This window comes from Papio anubis, chromosome 15, assembly GCF_008728515.1.
Source record: "Papio anubis isolate 15944 chromosome 15, Panubis1.0, whole genome shotgun sequence".
NCBI lineage: Eukaryota > Metazoa > Chordata > Mammalia > Primates > Cercopithecidae > Papio > Papio anubis.
In genome coordinates, this window is record NC_044990.1 from 52,163,533 (window position 1) to 52,186,463 (window position 22,931).

At 39.5% G+C, this 22,931-nt stretch overlaps 1 protein-coding gene across 12 annotated transcripts in view; it reads right to left on the reverse strand.

Moving 5' to 3' along the window:
• KLF12 (Kruppel like factor 12) overlaps positions 1 to 22,931 on the reverse strand; it is a 453,886-nt gene that overhangs the window by 53,013 nt on the left and 377,942 nt on the right. The window contains exon 7 of one of the 12 annotated variants that reach the window (XM_021929433.2): positions 16,502 to 16,786. The exons of the other annotated variants lie outside the window; for them this stretch is intronic. Coding sequence (XP_021785125.1) covers positions 16,612 to 16,786 — 175 coding nt within the window. The 3' untranslated portion in view covers positions 16,502 to 16,611. Of the gene's footprint in view, positions 1 to 16,501; positions 16,787 to 22,931 lie in introns of those variants that run through there. 12 annotated transcript variants of the gene reach the window in all.

Sequence of the window (22,931 nt, forward strand, 5' to 3'; positions counted from 1 at the left end):
ATCTACTCATCTGACAAAGGGCTAATATCCAGAACCTACAAAGAACTCAAACAAATTTACAAGAAAAAAACAAACAACCCCATCAAAAAGTGGGCAAAGGATATGAATAGACATTTCTCAAAAGAAGACATTCATACAGCCAACAAACACATGAAAAAATGCTCATCATCACTGGCCATCAGAGAAATGCAAATCAAAACCACAATGAGATACCATCTCACACCAGTTAGAATGGCGATCATTAAAAAGTCAGGAAACAACAGGTGCTGGAGAGGATGTGGAGAAATAGGAACACTTTTACACTGTTGGTGGGATTGTAAACTAGTTCAACCATTATGGAAAACAGTATGGCGATTCCTCAAGGATCTAGAACTAGATGTACCATATGACCCAGCCATCCCATTACTGGGTATATACCCAAAGGATTATAAATTATGCTGCTCTAAAGACACATGCACACGTATGTTTATTGCAGCACTATTCACAATATGTATTATGTTTGAGGAAAAACAACAATAACAAAAGTCATGCAAAACCCAAATATGAGTGACCATGAAGAAATTCAGATAGAATCTATACATGCTGAGGGATGTAACACGAGTGGTAAGATTACCCTAAAAAGGCTGTGTAGGTGAAGTGTTATAAAGAACAAAGACCATGATAAACATAGCTATAGTGATTTTCATACAACTTCCACTGATGACTGTTACTTATAAAGTGTGAACTGCCAGTCATCTATTGAGGTTAAATGCCTGGTGCTGCAGTCAGATCACCAGGCCCCACCCATCTAACTGTGCCACTATGGACAAGTAACTTAGGGCCTCAATGCCTCAGTGTCCTTTCTATAAAATGGAATAAATAATGTACTTGGCTGGGCGCAGTGGCTCGCGCCTGCATTTCCAGCACTTTGGAAGGCCGAGGTGGGTGGATCACTTGAGGTCAGCAGTTTAAGACCAGCCTGGACAACATCATGAAACCCTGTCTCTACTAAAAATACAAAAATTAGCCAGATGTGCTGGTGCATGGCTGTTATCCCACTACTCAGGAGGCTGAGGCAGGAGAATTGCTTGAACCCAGGAGGTGAAGGCTGCAAGAGAGCCAAGATTGTGCCACTACACTCCAGACTGGGTGACAGAGTGAGACTCTGTCTCAAATTAATAATAATAATAATAATAATAAATGTACTTGTCTTAAAGGGTATGGAAAGGATTAAATGAGTTAACATGCAAAGCATTGGAAGCAGTGCCTGGTAAACACCTTAATAAATGTTTTCTTAATAAATGATTTCTCACTGTTCCGCAATTCTGGGCTGGGAATATATTAAGGTATTGTTGTTTACCTCAAGGGAAATTGCAAAAGTGCTCCACTCAGTTTTTAAAAAATGTATGTCATATAGCTCATGTAAGATGTAGAAGCGAAGGCATAGAATCAATAAAAAATTAATGAGTTTTATATCTCCATAAAGGTTGGGAGTCATTGCTCTGGGCCAGAGGCTGGAGAAATGAACATGCCCACGTATGTCCTTTATTCCACTGCTGTTATCTGACATTCTGTAGTGACTCTTTGCAGCACTAGACACTCCTTTTTTTTTCCTTCTAATTCTAGGGTAAGTTCACAACTGTTGGCCATCAATAGCTTCTGAATCGTTCTTGCATTTATATAGACATGATGATAAATAATCAGAGAAAATATTAAGTTAGCTTTGCCAATGATAAAAACATTTGTAAATTTATCTGGGTTTAGCACATTCTTGGATAATTTTATCTTTTAAACAAATTGTCTAATTTCCAACTCCAAATCACAATTTTTCCTTTTAGCACAAGCATATTAACTTCCGAGGTGTGTTAATTAAAAGAAAAAATGCAAAACTAGTAACATGCACTGGAATACACAGTCAACTATTTTGTCCAGAGTTGTTCTGCTGGGCTATAAGGGCAGAGCTCTTGTAGAATTATTCAGTTTTGTAGACTGTGTGACTAAAAACCTGTAACCTATCTACATGTTCTCAAAGTATAACAAGAAGCCTTCCCAGAAAGTCGTGAGAAGGCACTGGACCACTGTAGACAGTTGTGGGGTGCTATGGTCTGATGTTTGTGTCTTCCCAAAATTTCATACATTGAAACTGTCTCATTTAGGTGTATCTGAAAGCGGTTTTTTTTTTTTTTTTTTCACAGCAAGAATATGAGTTAAAAAATAAGGTGAAGGTATTAGGAGGTGAAGCCTCTGGGAGATGACTAGATCACAGTGGGGGAGCCCTCATGAGTATTAGTGCCCTTATGAAAGAGGCTCCAGAGAGCTGCCTTGCTCCTTCTACCATGTGAAGACACAGTAGGAGGGTGAGGTCCATGAAACAGAAAAACAGGCCCTTACCAGACACTGAATCTTTAGGTACCCTGATCTTGGACTTTGCAGCCTCCAGAACCATGACAAATAAATCTCTGTTATATGTAATCCACTCAGTCTATGGTATTTTGTTATAGTAGTTCAAAAAGACTAAGACACAGGGTAAATCTCCTTAAGCATTATCAGAGAAGATGATTTAGGAATAGGCATGTCATGGATCCTTTAGTTTATTTTTATTTTTTTAAAATAGAGATGGGGTCTCACTATGTTGACCAGGCTGGTCTTGAACTCCTAGCCTCAAATGATACTTCCATCTTGGCCTCTCGAGGTGCTGGGGTTACAGCTGTGAGCCACTACACCTGGCCTGGTTTTTAAAAATGAGTTCAATTCTTGATTTATTTTTTCAAAGCAACTATTTAGACTTTCTTTGCCAAATGTTCTTTTATCTCAAGAAGCAGGAATCAGGGAAAGCATTCTTCCAAACCCTCTAGGAGTCCTGGGGGGAAAGCATTTTGTGCTCTAACATATGTCTCAGTTTTGGAGCCTCTGTAGCATGTCAGTGTGTGGGCAGACTTGGGAAAGTGCAGCAAGAACAGCAGAGCAGTCTGCACTGGCAGAGTGTACCACTTATAGATGCAAAGCCCACCCAGTGCTAAAGCAATTTACACACCCTGAAGACAGTCCGAAAAATTCCAGGAGTAAAAGCAAAACAGAAGACACAAAATGGGACACAGTCTCAAAGTGCTAAAGGCATTTTCACATAAAACTTTCTTTTTTTTTTAAGTTTATAATAACGCCTTTCATTTCTATAACATCATTCTGCTGAAGAGTTAAATATCCTCTAAAGACGTTTTATTCATTTTTAAAGTTCCAATTCACCCTGACAAAGCTCCCATGGAACAGAAGGAAATTTGCCTGCATCTTATAGGAGAGGAAACCCAAAACCCAATTAGATGAAACATGTCGATGTGATGAGGAAGCACGACTTAGAAAGCTCACATAAGCTCCACCGTGGCAACCCATGATGCCGCCCCCATACAAGGAAGCCTGCCAGGGTTGGTCCCTGACGCTGGGAGAGCTGCACCAACAATGCTGTGAAGACCTACAAAAACTTTAGGTTGGTAAGGTATGGCTGTGGTTTCAAAGGCTTAGATGCTGGTTTCCTTGCTAGGTCAGAAACCTTGCACTCAGATTTACAAAGAATGACAGCACAGACTTCTACTGCAATCTGCCAGATCCCAACTATTCTTATAGCTCTTAGGCCAATAAGACATTCTCTCTGAATTCTATGAAAGTGTTTTTGAAGCCAAGTACCATGGAACCTTCAGAGCTTCAGGGTCACTCATTTGAATTATTTCAATTTCAAGTACCTTAAGGCGAATCTAAGAGAATTACAACCCTCATCTTTGACTTCCCATCATGTTTATCAATAGCTCCTTTTTGAGCTATTGTTTTTGGAGGTTGCCTTTAACAAGTTACTGCTTTTATCTTTTAAAATATTCTATGTACAGTTAAGTTTTAAAAAATGTTGTTTTCAAAAAATCGCCAGAAAATTGTGAGACTTGTTGCTCATTTATCATTTCACAAATATTTATGGAGCACTTACGCGCAGAGTGTAGCACTAAGCTCAGGGGATGCAGTCACGAGTGAGGTAGGGAGTATCTCTACTTTCATCTGCTATGCATATAACAAAGATCACCAACTGACAAGAGACTTCCCATTCCTGCAGTCACTCACGTTGACCTTTCAGAGGAGGTTGGAAAGCCTACGGATAGGGTGAGTTTTAAGCCCAACCTGCTGAGGATTCTCTTGTTTTATGGTTGTTGAGCAGAGTCAACAAAGTCAATTTAATAAAATGTAGAATACTTAGAGATATACGCAAAGGGGAAAAATAGAAGCAAAGGGCAGTGCTTATTTATATTTTAGATTCTTGTATTAGATTTGGAGAAGATGCTTGAATATTTAAGGTATCCTGTAGAACATACACATTTTTTCACTTAGGAAAGCAGAAAATTGTAAGAACTGAACCAAGTCTCTAAAATTACTTCCTAGTTTTACTTTAGTCAAACCTGAGCTCAAAAGATAGAGTGTATATAAATTTTAGTCTCTAGCTCGAGGATTACAAATAGTAATTTTCCTTTCATTGAACTTTTTGGTATTCAAATTTTGATAGTTAACAATAGTTAACAGTTATAGAGCAATTTAATGTTGGCTAGATACTATGTAAATACTTGACATGTGTCATTTTATTTAATTCTTCCAACATCTAAGATGATGGCATTATCATTCCCATTTTACATTCCCATTCTGCCCTGGCCCCTCCCAGATCTCATGTCCTTCTCACATTTCAAATGTATCATTTTATTTAATTCTTCTAACATCTAAGGTGACGGCATTATCATTCCCATTTTACAGATGAGTAAAATAGAGTTTAGGCAGATTAAGTAGATTAAGTTTGACCTTCTCTTTAAGATAGAGGTCACACAGTAGAAATGTGTAGTACATCAACTGCACAGTGCTGACAAGATGAAATGGTGGGACATATACTTTTCAAATGAGAGCTCAAGATTACAACTTGCTCCTTCCTTTAAGAAAATATTACAGCCACAAGAGAAAATAATAAACTATCCCATGAAGGACTTGATATGGCTCAGCCTCCCACTGCTTAAAGGAAAGGCTGTTCTTCAGTTCTTTTATGTCACCCTCTCATTAAGTCAGGAAGAGCCATAGGTTTGTTTTCTCTTTGGGATTAAAAACAAAACAAAACAAAACAAAAAAGTGAGCCTTTAGTCTCATCCCTCTTGTAGTCTTTTCTCTTACATAAGAAAATCCTCCTTCCATTAGTTCTTCCACTTAAAGCAAGAGTTGCTGCAAAGGCAGCTGAAAGCAGCATGTAACATATCAGATGGACTGAGGACATCATGTTTATTTCACAGTAGATCCTCTTTCTTCAGCTCTGGGCTGCACTCTATTTCCAAACTTAGGCTTGGCATATGAGAAAACTGGGAGTGAGGAGTTAGGCATATTCATCTATGAATAACACAACTATTACATGTGCTAGGTGGTGTTATTATTACTCACTCTTACAGAATGTTGACAGAGGGGTTTAACATTACTTCTCTCAGGATCAACTCTTCTTGTGTAGAGAGTGTAAAATTCTGCTGTCTGATCAGTGCTATCTTATATAAAATAACTACTGTTCTGAGATCCTGAAAGCACCATAGAATATGGCTTTGCCTTAAGACTTACTATACAATTACATAACAAGTTGAATGTACTAGAAATTAAGGCAGGGTGGGGGGAGTACTAGAAAAAAATGTTCTCGCATTCATTAAAGTTATAAGGAAACTTCCTTCAAAATGGCTCCCGAAAGATATAGCATGCATATTAGAAAATATAGAAAACCTCCCGAAAGATATAGCATGCATATTACATTATATGTGTGGGTTTATGTGTATTTATGTAGAGTTGGAAAAAGCTGATCCAAGAAGATTTTAACTCTCCTTTGGTATCAGCATGCTTCAGAACCACCAATAATTTCAGAAAAATCACCTTATTTTTAAAAGTTATGCTCATCAATGAGAAGAACCAAAGTTGCGGTTTCTAAGAAAGTTATGCTTCCAGGAAAGAGAGAGAAATAAAATGACTAGGAAGTACATGGAGGGCTCTTATTATTTACTAATTCCCTGAGGCAGGATTCTACGTCGAGCATTCCAGATAGAAGAAACTAATGTACACCTTTAAAAAAGTTTTGAAAAGTACTTGCAAGAACTTTAGTGACCTCTCCTATTTATCTGGAAACTCTTCTTATGTAAGAAAAGTTCTACATCTACAAATATTTTTCCATACCTCAAACAGAACCAAATGCCAAGACCTATGGCATCTTTGAACTAAAGATAAATACCACTGGTAAGTCTGCTTTCAAATTCTCCATCTACAAATAAGAATTCAAGTCTGACTTTGGGTAGCACGGATTGGATTAGGAGATTCACTGCTAAATTTGGAATGTGAAGATCTAGATGTGCCAGGGCTGTTGCAAAGTGGCTTTGTTCCATAGGACACATAACTGAATTTCTATTTTGGAACTTCAATTTCATCACTGACAAAATGGGGTCAATACTACCTATTGTGACTGTCCCAAGGGTTGGTTGTGAATTTCTCATGAGGGCATGGATGAAAGGGTGTTTTGAAAGGGTGAGTGTAGGTCTCCTGCAGGAGGGGTCTTTTCAAGATAGGCCTTTATAAACCCTTTTGGCACGTTGGTGGTAGGAGCAAAAAGCAGGTGACTGGGGCCTGTGTGACGGACATCCTGGAGCCTGGGTCAGCTACCCAGGGGGTGGTCTAGTAATGTGGGGTTGTGGGGGGTGGCAGCAACAGCAAATGAAGCCAGAAAAAGCAACACAGGAAGAACTGCTATGGAACCCCAGGGCTGCAGGAGTAGGTAGGTAGACGCTGAAGAGCAATGCAGGGAAGGAAAGCCTGCTGCCAAGGATGAGCACGACAAAATGAGGCTCAGCACTTGCGAAACCTGCATCAGGACATGAAAAAATAAAACTGCAAGGTGACGTATGGATGTCTATGCATAGCTGAGCATATGCGTGTCTCTACATATATTAGGGTTCATTAATTTCTGAGGGTGGCTAGTTGAGTTTACCTTTGATGAAGACTTGCGTGTCAGAAAAGAACTCAACATTCATGCATCCTGGTGTGTTAAATTCTGAGGCCATGGTTGCACTTTCTAGTTCTACAGAGCCTTCTAGCTTCAGCCAGCTGCACTCTTTAGACCAAGGCCTGCTAATGTAATCAGTCACTTTTGTGAGTACCTAAACTTATAGCTGCTATGTACTTATTAAAATAACTTATTTATTCATTTATTGTTTATAAGAATTTGTGGTTAATGCATCCGTATCCTTTGTTTAAGCTATGGTTCATTACCACACATAACTGCAGGATGGGGTTATGTTTTATACGTGTGCTCTTTGACCCCTGGGGACATAAGAGAACACATATTACAAATGCACATTCATTTAAAGCATATGTTTTAGGTAGGAAAGAGGGGACACTACTCTTATCCAATTGTAACTAAAATCATGATGTTGTGAAAGAGCTCACTATGAATGGAGATGTGTCAGTAGCCTAGACGTAGGCTCTGGTTCTCCTCCTCCAGTGCATTAAATCATGTGGCATTTAGGTCACCTGGGATGAGGACTGAAGGGCATGCTCTAACCAGTACAACTGTAACCATGCATATTTATAAATACTAAAGGTAATTATTATCCTTAAAATATATCTAACAAAAGTCAACCCAGATTGTGACAATGACTGAATTTATATTTTATAAAAGTATCACATGTGATAATTACTGTGTTTCACATACTAGGTCAAAGTACTCAGTGTAAAAAGAAAAAGAAAATGCTCCTTTCTTAACACTTTTCATTGTTCTGCACCTATATAATTTCTAGAATCAAAGGCCTCCAAATCAATTAATAATCACAAATTTTCAAAAGCTATGCATTATTTCAGATAACACCAAGCAAAAATAGCACCAAGATTCTAATTTCACCTAATGATATTTTCAAGATACCCACCAGTTTGAAAGCATGCAACTCAAGGGTATGCCACTACATAACTGAATCAATAACTGTGGAAAAAGTTAAATGATGTATCATTTTTACATTTGAAGGATAGTAATGTTCAGCAAAATAGGTAGTACACACCGTCTGCACCACGCAAAACGCTATTAGATGCTTTCAAACTAGTTTTCTGGACCCAGAGAGAAATCAGCATTCTAATGACATTTTACAACGGTGTGGCACCTGGCTGGTAAAGATCTACAAATGAAACCACCAAAAAAAATTGTGCAGCGCCACAATTAGAAGTGTGTATATGTACATGTGGGCAAACAGTGCAGGGACTATATTAATTCAATTATATTTTGGTTTCTGCATGTGGTAAAACACATTAAGAGAAGTATTAAAGAGGTAAAGCAATAGATAGATATAGATGTATTTAAAACTTACAAATGAAATGAAACAAATATGAATTTTATTATCTCAAACAAGGCTAACTCCCAGGGCGAACACATGATGTAATATCTAAATATGTTAAACTGGTGAGGAATAGAAAGACCAACCTGTGACAAACAGGCAACGCTGTCTTTATAAAACTCTGTTAACACACAGCCGCAACATAACTTCACTAACTCATTCACAGTAGTCTGAATTCTCTTCCAAAGGCAGAGCTCCTTTAGATACCTTTATATTCTTTATATATACCTTTATATTATATTCTCCTTTAGATACCTTTATATTCTTTATATTCTTCCAAAGACAGAGCTCCTTTTAGATACCTTTATATTAATTCTGAGCTTTACTATAGTGCCTGGCACCCAGCAGGTGCTCAAAGTATGTCAGACTTCCAATTAGCTCATTATTTTAATCAAGCGAAGTTTGAAAAAGGTCTTAAAACATTCCATTTTATTTAAATTTTGTGTATCTTTCTAAAAAATTAAGAGTGATTTAATTATGGAGTTGAAACTAGAAGAATTAGGATATTTCAGTTTAAAGCCAGGTCCCTCTCTCCCTTCCTTTTTGTTTTTTGAAATGGAGTCTTGCTCTGTCACCCAGGCTGGAGTGCAATGGCACAATCTCGGCTCACTGCAACCTCTGCCTCTCTGGTTCAGGTGATTCTCCTGCCTCAGCCTCCCAAGTAGCTGAGATTACAGGCATGTACCACCACGACTGACTAAATTTTTTGTATTTTTAGTAGAGACAGGGTTTCACCATGTTGGTCAGGCTGGTCTCGAACTCCTGACCTCAAGTGATCCACTCGCCTCAGTCTCTCAAAGTACTGGGATTACAAGTGTGAGTCACTGCTCCTGGCCTTTTCTTTCTTTCTTCAAATATTTACTGTCTACTATGGGCCAGACCTTATGCTCTATTATGGAGATTTATAGTCTAAGAGAGGCATACATACTTCCTTACATGCACACAACTGAGGGCCATGACAAAAAGACATTGCAGGGATTCAGAGGAGGAATGAAGAATCCAGGCTGCCATCAGCAGAGAGGTGAGTGCTTTAGCTATGGAGAAGGCTGTTATCAAGGGAGAGTATGCAAAAGGATATGAAACTTTGAAGAACATGAACATTTAAAATGTAGGTAAAGGAAAAGGACTGAATGAGAAGGACACAGTAGATATGTCAAGGTTAGCTTAGTTATATCATTGGGGAATTGAGTTAACCTAGCTCTCAAATTGTATTATCTATTAAAGGGTCAAAATACATTTTAGCTAGTAGATTACATAATTAATGTTAGCTATGTTATTAGTCATGGCCCTACATAAATGAGTCTTGCATCCCCTTATAATGATAGTCAACATGTATTTATTGAATTTGGTAAACACTGTTCTTTGAGCTTTATATGTAATAGAGTGCATTTAATCCTCATGGTAACCATGAAACAGGTATTATTAGCAAGCCCCATTTTACAGATTAGGAACCAGAGACACAGAGATATAAAATAACTTGCTTGAGGTTACAGAGTTAATATATAGTAACTGAAGTAAGAAAATAGGCAGTCCGATTTATTGATCCCTACTCTACTCTTTCTCTTTTCATTTTAAAGATTAAGATAAAACCGTTTTTCAAGACATGTCACAGAATGGGTCTGAGAAATAAATAAAATGATATCGATGAACTGTGTGAAAACTGTGAAAAGCTTAAGAATGTAGAATATTGAAAGGCGGTTCTAACAAAGTACAATGTCCAATTCTGGCAAAATCAGACTTCACTGTTTCCCCTGGAGGGAAGTGTTGAAAACAATGAATTTGTGGAGAATCACTTTGGAGACTCGCCTCTATCACCAGAGGATGAATTATTTACCACCAATATAACCAGGCATGCCTGGGAGCAAATTACTGATTCCAGGGCCCATTTCTAATCCTGTATCAGATTCCTTTGTCACATAGAAGACAAAGTCAAACTGAAGTGATGTTTAAGTTTTAAGGGAGCTGATAAGGCCGGGCGCGGTGGCTCACGCCTGTAATCCCAGCACTTTGGGAGGCCGAGGCGGGCGGATCACAAGGTCAGGAGATCGAGACCACGGTGAAACCTCGTCTCTACTAAAAATACAAAAAATTAGCCGGGAGCGGTTGTGGGCGCCTGTAGTCCCAGCTACTCGGGAGGCTGAGGCAGGAGAATGGCGGGAACCCGGGAGGCGGAGCTTGCAGTGAGCTGAGATCCGGCCACTGCACTCCAGCCTGGGTGACAGAGCAAGACTCCGTCTCAAAAAAAAAAAAAAAAGGGAGCTGATAATCAGAAGTTGGTATTTTAATAAAAATAATATTATATATGATCCTTATCTGTCCAGACCTTTAATCTGAATTAACAGTTATGGCCTTAATGTCTGTGTCCCCCAAAATTGACATGTTGAAGCCTTAATCCTCAATGCAATGGTATCTGGAGATGGGGCCTTTGGGGATTAGGTTTAGATCAGGTCATGAGGGTGGTGGGGCCCTTAGGATGGGATTAGTGTACTTTTATAAGAAGAGAAAGAAAGATCAAAGTTCTTTTCTCTCTCCACTTTTTGAGGACATAGAGAAAAGGTGCACCCTGCCAACCAGGAAGAAAGCCTTCCCCAAGAACTGAATCAGCAGATGCCTTGCTGTTGGACTTCCCAGCCTCCAGAACTATGAGAAATAGTCCTGTGGTTTTAGCCACACAATCTACGGTATTTTTTTTTTTTTTTTTTAATGGCAGGCCAACCTATGCCAAATACATTTAAATTTTAGTATGTGGAGCTCTGGGAGAGATATTTTTGTTGTATTTTACCCCAGAGGAAATGACAGTGAAGAGTTTGATGATTTGTTTAATGCCAAAAGCCAATAGTAGGTAGGATTGAATCAGCATCCCTTGACTCCAAAGCTGTACTCTTTCCATTGAGTTGTTTGGACTCCTGTTCTTTATATTTATTCACCCCATGTCAGTTTTAAACGCCTTAAAAAAGTTACTAGAGAATAAAAGCCTATACATTCAGTACTCCAGAGGCCACATCTCCCTCTGTGGCCAATTAACACTAGATTTACTTTGATGGTCATTTCCTATAGAGTACCTGTGTTCAGTTTTTTTTATCATCAGAAGGCCCTTTTCAGTGTGTGTTCTAAGACCACGGGTCCTCAGCTTGCTACAATTCTGGGGGAGGCCCAGCTTCTCAACCTTCAGAAAGATAAGCGGTTTACCTCTTTATACCAACATAGATTGACACTTTGCACAGTGCCGCTTAAAATTCAGTACCTGTTGATTCAGCTAAGAGATTAAAAAGAAAAAAAGATATTTATTCTTTGTTCATATGAAAATGTCGTATGCATTAATCCCATTAAACAACAGAGCCTGCATTTAAATCTCATTCTAAATCCTATTTCCAGAGTTTTAATGTATGAAGGTGTTTGTGTCTTCAAAGGTGTGACAATAAAAACTAAAAAATTGATCTTCATATTCATGAATATGCACAAGAGACAAAAAGCCATCAAATCAGTACAGCCAAAGGAAAAAGAATTTAAAAAAAAATAGCCACACAAAGCCCATCCGGGGGTGATGCTTTTTTATTGGACTAATTGCAAGGAAATATGAAAGGGCAAGCTTTTACTAATCAAGCTCTTTTCACTCAGCCATGAAGAACTGCTAGGTAGAGCAAGCAAAGAGACAGGGTGTTAATGTAAGCCTGATAATTAAATTCAGGATCAAGTGGATCAGAGGGAAGGCCACAAACGTAAAAATCAGGTGGAGGTAAGAATTAGAATCCCAATCTTTTATAATACTATATGGATTGTCGAAAGAAGAAGAGAAAGGAAACTTACAACAGTTATCTTTTTCTTTTTAAAGTATCAATAAAAGTGGTTATATTTAAGAGAAAAGTGAACAGTGACAATAGTGCAGAGGTATTTTGCAGTATCCTGCCTTCTGTGACATAAAGCGCTTTCCTACATACTCATCTCCATTTATTTTCACATAATCCCTGTGAAAAAAAATAGGCAAGAGGGACTCAATCTTGCCCCAGATCACATGATTAGAGAGTGACAGAACACGTCTAAAATCTTAGCTTCTGAAATTCAGGTCAGTAGCCACCATTTTTCTTCAAACATTTTGTCAGGCATAACAATGATGAACAGAGAAAGGGCAGAAATGATGTAACCAGTGTTTAAAGATGTCTCTAATGGGAAAACATGTCTTGCTACCCTCTGAATTTGAGTATTTCTACTTTTCTGAAAATATTGAATAAGGAAAGGGAAACAGCCATCAAAATGTGGAAAGGGAACCACCAAAGTCAGGAGGCAGAAGTTCTAACTTCTAATCCCAGCTCCTGTGCAAATTTGGACAAAAGCATTCAAACTCTGGGCTTCAGTTTTCCTACCAATAGATGAGGATAGTGGAAGAGATGTCTTCATTTCACTGATCAATATGCCTTGAGCCTGCTGCCCCACGTGCTGTGCTCCGAGCCGGGAAAGGACAGCCTTCATACTGGAGGGCCTCAGTCTTGAGGAGAAGGTGGAAAGAACATTACACACAGGCCAACAAATACAATAAATCATGATAAAAGTGATGCTATGCTCCATGGGGTGACATCAGATCAGAGAGGAAGAAGAGGTTGATGGGTGGGGGGACTGCAGGGAAATCTTCACAGAAAAGCATTTTTCAGTTTAAGTTCTGGGGCACATGTGCAGGACATGCAGGTTTGTTACATAGGTAAATGTGTACCATGGTGATTTGCTGCACCCATGAACCCATCACCTAGGTATTAAGCCCAGAATGCATTAGCTATTTTTTCCTGATGCAGAAGAACATTTTTTAAGCTGAGTTTTTGAGAATTAGTTTCCTTGGTGATCAAGGTGTTTTGGGAAATGTAACAAGTTCAGTGTGGCTGGGATTTAGGGTCCACGGGAAGATGGAAATAATTTATGAGAAGTGAGATGGAAAAGACTTATGTGATACAAAGGGCCTCATATGTAGTGTTAAGGGCTTTGGACTTCTAAATCATGGCACACCACCACAGAGTTGTAAAGACAGGAGCAATCCCATTTGTATTTTACAATAATCACCATAGGCATGGCGATGACTGTATTTGGGGGAGGAGTAGAAAGAACTGAATCTAGAAGTCTGTGGTGTATACATGCTACATTTTCTTTATCCAGTCATCTGCTGATAGACACTTAGGTTGATTCCATGGCTTTACCATTGTGAATAGTGCTGTGATAAACAAATATGTGCAGGTATCGTTTTGATATAATGACTTCTTTTCCTTTGGGTAGATACCCATTAATGAGAATGCTGGATCAAACGGTAGTTGTATTTTTAGCTCTTTGAGAAATGTTCGTACTGTATTCCAGAGGTTGTACTAATTTACATTCCCACCAACAGTGTATAGGTGTTCCTTGTTCTCTGCATCCTTGCCAACATCTGTTTGTTGACTTTTTAATCACAGCCATTCTGACTGATGTAAGATGGAATCTAAAGAGACCTGTTAGGATCTTAGGGTAATGCTTCAGGCAAGAGATGATGAGGGGATGTGGGGTGAGGAAGAGCCAACATTTAGGAGGAGGAATGCTGGACTCATCTGATCAAATAAATGTGGGTTATGACAGAGTTGGAGTTACCATAAGGTTTCCAGCTTGGGTGATTTTGCAGAGGAGGAATGAGAAGACTGAGGTTAGGGAATACGAACAAACAGAATAAATGGCTCTCCCAGTCCTAAAGTCTTCTTGTGGAAGAAAGACACCAGGGTACTTGGCGTTTTGGGAAAAGAGGTCCTCATATATTAAGATCTATTTATTCAGTTGAAGTCAGATATCTCACCGAGCAGTCCGGGGCTGGAGGTCTACTGGGGGCAAGTGGCATCATTTTCAATGGGCTGCTGATAGCATGTGCACGTGGGGTGAAGAAATTGGCTGAAACTTACAGGGTCCTTTGCAGCCTGAGGGCACACACAGGCAGCCTGAGATACATTGATACAGGTTCTGTCCAGTTTACCTGTGGTTTTATTTTATTTTTTATTTTTTGAGACAGAGTGTCACTCTGCTGCCCAGGCTGGAGTGCTTACTGCAAACTCTGCCTCTTGGGTTCAAGCGATTCTCCTGCCTCGGCCTCCTAAGTAGCTGGGAGTACAGGCAAATGCCACTGCACCCAGCTAATTTTTGTATTTTTTGTAGAGATGGGATTTCGTCATGTTGGTCAGGCTGGTCTTGAACTCCTGAGCTCAAGGGATCCATCTGCATTGGCCTCCCGAAGTGCCGGGACTACAGGCATGAGCCATCATGCCTGGCCACCTATTGATATTTGTGGCTCATCCACTGTATAGTTTTACAGCCTCTAGTTGATGGTTTGCAGGCATTTTTACCTTCAGATTTTCTTCATCTCAAGAACTGTTCCGTCCCTTAACATCAAATAGACACACCCACACCACACACACGCACCCCATGGTAACTATCATTTATATGCTGATGGCAGCTACGTTTACATCTACAGACTTGCCCTCTGCTCTAAATTCCCAACCACAACCACCAGTTGCTCACACTAAAATAGGTGTCATCCTTGATTCTTTTCTTCTCTTCACTTCCTTCCATAAGCAACTGCTGTTAACAGTTTTTGGAACACATCCTAGTTGCATCCACTTCTCTCATTCTGTGGATACCGTTCTAGTTGAGGCTAGCATGTCTTTCTCCTCAGCCACAGCCTTGGCCTCCTCACTCATTCCCCTGTTCCCTTCCACACTTTTTTTTTGAGACGGAGTCTTGCTCTGTCACCCAGGTGTGGCACGATCTCAGCTCACTGTAACCTCTGCCTCCTAGGTTCAAGTGATTCTCCTGCCTCAGTCTCCCGAATAGCTGGGATTACAGGTGCCTGCCACCACACCTGGCTAATTTTTGTATTTTTTAGTAGAGGCGGGGCTTCACTGTATTGGCCAGGCTGGTCTCGAACTCCTGACTTTGTGATCCACCCGCCTTGGCCTCCCCAAGTGCTGGGATTACAGGCGTAAGCCACCACACTTGGCCTCCTTCCACACTCTTACAGCCCTTTCTCTACTAAGCCTGAAACATAAAACTCCATCCCTTCACTCTCCTGCTCAAAGCCGTCCTGTGGCTCCCGTCACACCCAGACTATGGACTACTCGTTTCTGCTCCCACCGACCTCTCTGAGCTGAGGTTGTTTCACGCTCCCCATCATTCACTTTTTGTTCCTTGAATGTCCATGTTTGTTCCCATCTGAAGGTTTTTGTGTGAGCTGTTTCTAGCACCTGGAATAATGTGTCCAGACCCTCACCCAGATGGCTCCTTCCTGTCATTCGGCTCCCAGATGCCAAGTCACCTCCTTTCAAGAGGCATTTTCTGGCCAACCCCCTCGGATTGCTTTCTAGTCATCTCCAATCATATCCTCATTACATTTTCATCAGAGCACTTATCACTACCAGATGCTAGCCAGTTGTCACTCTTGTTCCACTACACGGTACGAGGTGGGGGCCACGTCTGTCTTGTTAAATACTGTGCCCCAAGTACAGAAAGTGGCTGGATCATTGCAGGCACAATAATTTACTGAAGAGGGAAAAAATGAATGAACACAAATATTCTGCAAAAGTGGTGATGCTACCAAGTGTTAAAAAAAAAAAAAAGTCAGTCTCTGGCAATTTCAAAAGAGGATCAGGTTTGTAAGTGACATAGAATTTAAATACTTAAATTGAGGATTAAAATTAAATACAGGCTAGGAGAAAATAAAAATGACAAGCAAGTAAAGGCCCACATGGAAGCTAGGCAAAGAGGCTCGACTAATGCATTCTAAGGAAGCAGAAGGGTGTAAGATAAACAAGGAACACTCTGATTGCGATCCTCACTTTCTAAAAGGTGTTGCTTGAATCTTCTTGTATTTTTTGGAGCCCTTTTCTCCTTGAAAACCATCATCAATAGCATTCAATCAAGCCTCCCACTCAGGAGAGGAGAGAGGCAGACACAGAAACTCACACACATATTCTCTTCGTATTTTCTCACCTTTCTATGCCAATATGTTTTCCTTTAATGTTCCTGGAGGTACCCTTCACATAGAACACAATGTGAATAGTGCCCCCTGGGGTTGTGCAATATGGTTGTCCTGAAAAGAGAGAATAGCAAGCCAAATGTGGTGGCACCAAATTTCTGGCTACCCAGGCTTCTTTATTTGGGAGAATTTTCCATTTAAAAAAATGTTCTGACAAGTTTTTAAAATGTTAGGGCTACGTCTAATCAATTTCTAAAACTCAAAATGAAAACAGGCCCAATTGCATATTGTTCTGGAGACTGGTGCTGCTTCATTTATTTTTAGGTCTTGGCATAACTTAGGAGAGTCCCAGGGTCCCTTCCTCTGACTGCTGTGCCTGGGACCCTCGCCTCTCATCACGCAGGCCTCTTCTGCTTCTTGCCCTCTCCTGGGTGAAAGGAAAAGAGCATCAGCCACATAATTTGATGAGATCTGTAGTTTAGTGGCGCTTCTGACAGTATATTTTTAAAAAGATAGCCAAGACTGTGAAAAACACATTCTCTATTAGCCATGGTAATGACAACTTCCAAATAATTGAGACTGTATTGTACAGGATGAAGACCTTCAATAACCTAAGTTCTTGTGACCAGTAACGAGGCTACTGCTGGCAAAAAATGCAAAAACCCACCCAGGTCACCAAAATCTCATGAGGAATATGGAAACACTACTAATGGGGAGTGAAGGGAGATGGAATAAATCTCGTCTCACCTAGAGGCAGAAACTAAGTCACCTGGTTGCATTTCAGTTTAGGATTACATTACATCAATGTCTACTCAAGAATCTTTGAGTATTCACAGCACATTATCAAAATTTACCAACTTTTACCTCTAGGTGGCAGCAACTTTCTTCTGTTCATCACATGGCTGCCTTTAGCCTTTGTCTCCTACCTTTAATACAATTCCGTACTTCCTTGTCTTTCCCAAATAAATGCCTTATGGACTGTGCAGTTTGGGGAAGATTACTGTAAGTCACTTTCACTGTAAGAAATCAGTCCATTCTTCAGTTAAGCTACAAGGTTCTTCAAAGAGTACAAAATACTTCAGGTCTAAAGTGAAAAATAATAGAAAGGTATACCCTTTTCTTTCTCCATACCTATAAACTGCAAACTCTCAGAAAAGCAGTATTTCTTTTTCTTTTCAGACCTCTGAGGAAAAAAGGCAATGAGTACAGGAATGAAAAAATAGATAGAATTGGAGAGATTTCTATTTTACAATAAATCAATTTAATCCTATGATATATCCATTTATGAGGGTGTTCCAAATACATTATATGATGGAAGAGATTTAAAGGATCACAAAAACATAGTAAATACAGGTTCATATTTATGTAATGTATTGAACTGTAGTCCTACCTAAATATACCCTCCAGCTCAGATTTCTAAACGTTAGATTTGGGAAAGGCTCAAGAGACCTGAAGGAAATTACAGCCTTGTGTACTCAATGCTGGGCATGTCAATGAATCTCCTAGGTGGTAGTAAGATATTCCTTTTACATAAAGTTGAAATTTGATTGTGGGTTAATACTCACGGTTGATAAAGCATTTTCTCTCTCTCTCTTTTTTTTTTTTTTTTTTTTTAATTTCAATGGGTTTTTGGAGAACAGGTAGTGTTTGGCTACATAAATAAGTTATTTAGTGGTGATTTCTGAGATTTTGGTGCACCCATCACCCGAACAGTGTACACTGTACCCAATGTGTAGTCTTATCCCTCACCCCCCTCCCACCCTTTCCCCCAAGTCCCCAAAGTCCATTCTATGATTCTTTTTTTTATTTTTTTGAGACGGAGTCTTGCTCTGTCGCCCAGGCTGGAGTGTGGTGGCACAATCTCGGCTCACCGCAAGCTCTGCCTCCTGGGTTCACGCCATTCTCCTGCCTCAGCCTCCCGAGTAGCTGGGACTACAGGCACCCGCCACCACACTCGGCTAATTTTTTTGTATTTTTAGTAGAGACGCGATTTCACCATGTCAGTCAGGATGGTCTCGAGCTCCTGACCTTGTGATCCGCCCACTTCGGCTTCCCAAAGTGCTGGGATTACAGGCTTGAGCCACTGCGCCCGGCCCATTCTATGATTCTTACGCTTTTGAGCCCTCATAGCTTAGCTACCACTTATGAGTGAGAACATAGGATGTTTGGTTTTCCACTCTTGTGTTACTTCACTTAGAATAATGGTCCCTTTATACATTCAGGTTGCTGCAAATGCTATTATTTCATTCCTTTTTATGGCTGAGTAGTCTTCCATACTGTATATATACACCAGATTTTCTTTATTCACTTGTTGACTGACGGACATTTGGGCTGGTTGCATATTTTTGCAATTGCAAATTGTGAAGCACTTTCTTTCAAGGTGATGCTATGAAGAGTCTTACCTCTTGGGGATTCTTTCAAGACCTAATTTGAATAGTTTGGGTCAGATATCATTTATTTATTAAGATAAATATAAATATTATTTATCTTAAAGAGCCATAAAGACTAATTTAGTATAAGTGAGAAATTTATACCAGAACCCAGCTTGTAGACCAAAACTTTATACATTTCATAGGCAGTTCCTCTGTTTTCTGCCTATTGTATATGTGATATCACAATGACTATGTATGTTTGGTTTTAAAGGCTGCATTTTTAAATATGTGATCCCAAGTAGGGTTTTAGAGAAATGAAGGTTCAAAGTGATTAAGATCAACACTCCTAGGTTTCAAGGAGAATGGTGTCTATTTTGACTAAACATCCTGCATACGTTTTGGCTACTCAATAACTAAGAGTAAGACCAAAGAGAAAGGACCTAGTAACTAATGACAGAGTGCTTTCATTTTCTAAAATATAAGGCATTATGGCCTTGAAGGGAAAGTGTTAAAGCTTGTCATGGTAAAGCTACTACCCTTATGAGAACTTTCAGGTAATTTAACGGTATGGCAAACTGATGGTTCTAATTTATGAAGAGCAGTCTTTCCCAACATTTTTTGGTACTAACACTTTTCCTTTGGGAAACTACTCCCACCTCATCTCATCTTTGTAGGACTGTAACCAAGGGCTGGGCACCTAACCCAGGACCAATCATACTCTAGCTTCCTCTATTGGGATTACTGAGGAGGTGACATAGAGGAGCTAGAGCTGACCCCTCCCAGGCCTGTACCTGCTGATTAAATCTTGCTTCCTGGACCCTGGGTGCTATCCTGGCTCCTGTGTTTCCTGAGGCCCAGCTCCTCTGCTTTTCTTTTGTCTCCATATAACCTACCTTATGTACTGAAAAATCACCTTTTGCTTAAGGCAGTCAGATTCAGTTAGTTTTCATTACTTCCAACAAAAGAACCCCATCTATACAGCATACATTATTTAGGTGACGGATACTCTAAAAGCCCTGACTTCAACTCCACAATCTATGCATGTAACAAAATTATACTTGTATCTCATAAATTTATACAAAAAAAGAACTTCATCTGATAAAAGAGACTAAACTAAATGAATATTTAGACAGAGACAACGGCCACAAGTAGTCAGTGGATTTCAGCAGGGTCCTCAGCGCCCTAGCTATTGGTTAGCTGAGGGCTTATGTAAAATAGCTGTGATAAAACCTGTGTCACACTGAGTTGGTTTAAATCTTTTTTATAAATATGTTGCACGCTATCTATTGCTCTCTTAAAACTAATTAAAAGAGCCGGGCGCGGTGGCTCAAGCCTGTAATCCCAGCACTTTGGGAGGCCGAGACGGGCGGATCACGAGGTCAGGAGATCAAGACCATCCTGGCTAACACGGTGAAACCCCGTCTCTACTAAAAATACAAGAAAATTAGCCGGGCGAGGTGGCGGGCGCCTGTAGTCCCAGCTACTCGGGAGGCTGAGGCAGTGAACCCGGGGGGGCGGAGCTTGCAGTGAGCCGAGATCGCGCCACTGCACTCCAGCCTGGGGCACAGAGCAAGACTCCGTCTCCAAAAAAAAAAAAAAAAAAACTAATTAAAAGAAATATATATTATTAGGATACTGGTCTTACCTTAGGCAAATCTAGTGCTATGCCAAGAAATGTAATAAATAGCTAGTTTTACGGAAATTACTAAGAAAATTTATGAAAATCTGGTGGTCAATTGAGAAAAATTACATTGAGGTGAGAATATGTTTGATTTTAAAATCGCTAGTTCACTGTCCATGTGTATACAGAGAAATCTCCATAGCTAGAAAGATGACATTGCAAATGTGACCAGCAGATGAAAACCAGAACAAAACTGCTGGCACATGGAGCATTCCTGCAGGGAACCCCTTAAGATTTATTATCCTGAGCAGTATTTCCAGCATATGCATGAACACATTCAGATTTTTGATTGGGTTCCAATTTTAGTCATTATTCTTTCAAATGCATATTTAGAAGACAGTCATGGTTTATAATTGATAACCAATTTTTTTAGCCTAAATACATCCACTGAAAAATACTATGAAAGATGAAGAAAGGATGTGGCTTCATTCTTTATATATGAAATACAATCCTTCTTCCTTTTAAGTTGATATGTTAATTAAACATGACTGGTACTGGTGCTATCACAGATATATATATATATATTTTCATATTGAGACACAGTCTTTTTTCTGTATTAGTCATTTATGACTCCCCACATTCCCTTCTTCATGTTTCATTATGACATGACCATTATTTTAAGTTTTAACTTTTCTTTTTTTTTTTTAAGAGACAGGGGTTGGTCTTGTTGTGTTGCCTGGGCTGGTCTTGAACTCCAGGGCTCAAGGGATCCTCCTGCCTCCGTCTCTCAAGTCTCTGGGATTACAGGAACCAGCCTACTGCAACCATCTATTTTAAAGTTCTACATCTGAACAACTTTAAAAGGGAGAGTTTTGGGATGGAGAATAACCCACATCACACAATTTAAACCCCTATAAGTAGTAGTAGTTTAAGCAGCTTTGCTCGGGTAAATCAGGATTTCAGACTGTGTGAATTTTAAATTTCCTCTGCTGTATAAAACCTCACCGTAAGAACAAAAATAGACAACAATAGACTACAAACCCCAGAATTACAAAGTTGTCTGAACAATATTGCCTGTTCATGCTATAATTAGCTAGTATGTTGGAGATGTTTTATTTCATGATAGCACCACACCTGGGTACAGTGCTGGGAAGATACCAAGAATCAACAAAGAGTACAATGACATGTCTTATGGGTTCACATGTTAGGTTTCCAGTACAGTATTAAAACGGTTCTGAGCTGCAGGTTGATAAACTATTCCCGGGTTTTTAATATGAAGATGTCTCAGAAGTGGTAAACTTTATGGCCTCAGCAGGATCTTATAGCTTTAATTCTCCTATAATTAGGGAAATAATTACAGAAAATTATCTACTTTAATTTTTTTTCCTTATATCATCTTTACAGTTACTAAAGAAATGCTAGAGACAAAATCAGCTGATACCAGCAGGAATATAGCAACTACTTTTATCATGAATCTTTCTTGCTGAAATTCTGGGTGATAGAGAAGTTAAGAAACTATTAGGCCTAAGTTCTTTCATACGGTCACTTTGGAAGACAGAACATAAGTCTGAAGTATATGCAACTGACCCCAAGCTAAATTTGAGGAGGTGAAGTCATTAAAGAAATTAATAGGTAATACCACATTATAACAAAGAAAAGATGGGAATTTGGAGGGATTTAAAATGTAACATCACCCTGCAGGCACTTCTTTTTATTATAATTCAATACATATACAGAGAACTTGCAAGTAGGTTAACGATGACATCAACTATGGCCCATATTCCAAATCTCTTATCAAACTGTGGAGAGAGTATGCTTCCAAACCAAACCAAAGGTAACCTTCTGTGACTTATTTGCCAACATGCATGGCTTAAAAAGACCATGAAGGCGTTGCATTCTAGGAACTGGAATTTCCACATATTAAAGTCCATGCATAATATAATTTTTGCTCTGTAAGTCAAGAAGGCAGGCAGTGAAATACTCTGGTAATTAAAATAACAAAATCAATATTATCTATAAATAATGAGCATGCAAGGATCTGCAAGATGATGAGTAAACATTTTGGCAGGGAGTAAGTGCCACATACTGGTGTGAGGAGCAATGTCTTCATTAAGCTTCTCCTGTTTCTCCTTGCTCTCCCATCCCATCAATCTAATGGGAATTTCCCAGGCAAAAGCCTTCTGCTTAGCTTGTAATGAATTAAACATTCACATTTCTCTTGATCTCCGCACAGGTGGACAACTGCCACGTCATGGAAAGACTACCGGATAGGCATGCAGAGGCCTGGATGAACAGGCACAGAGAAGCTTGGATTGATGCCTGGGTTTGGCATGTAACATTTTTGTCTTGGGGCCTATATTTGTAAGGTAAGGAGGTTGAACTGCACTTGATGATGCTTGCATTTCCTTTATAGCCTTGAAGTTGGTAATTTGGAAATGCTCTGTCCCTCCTCAAAAGGCTGTTCTACATTAGATTTCTGAGAGATTTCCAGTATCAACAACTTCAGTGCCTTCCTTTGTTAAGGAAAAAGGTTTAAGCAAGAAAGAATGTTCTTATTTTTATGACAAAACTCTCCTAGT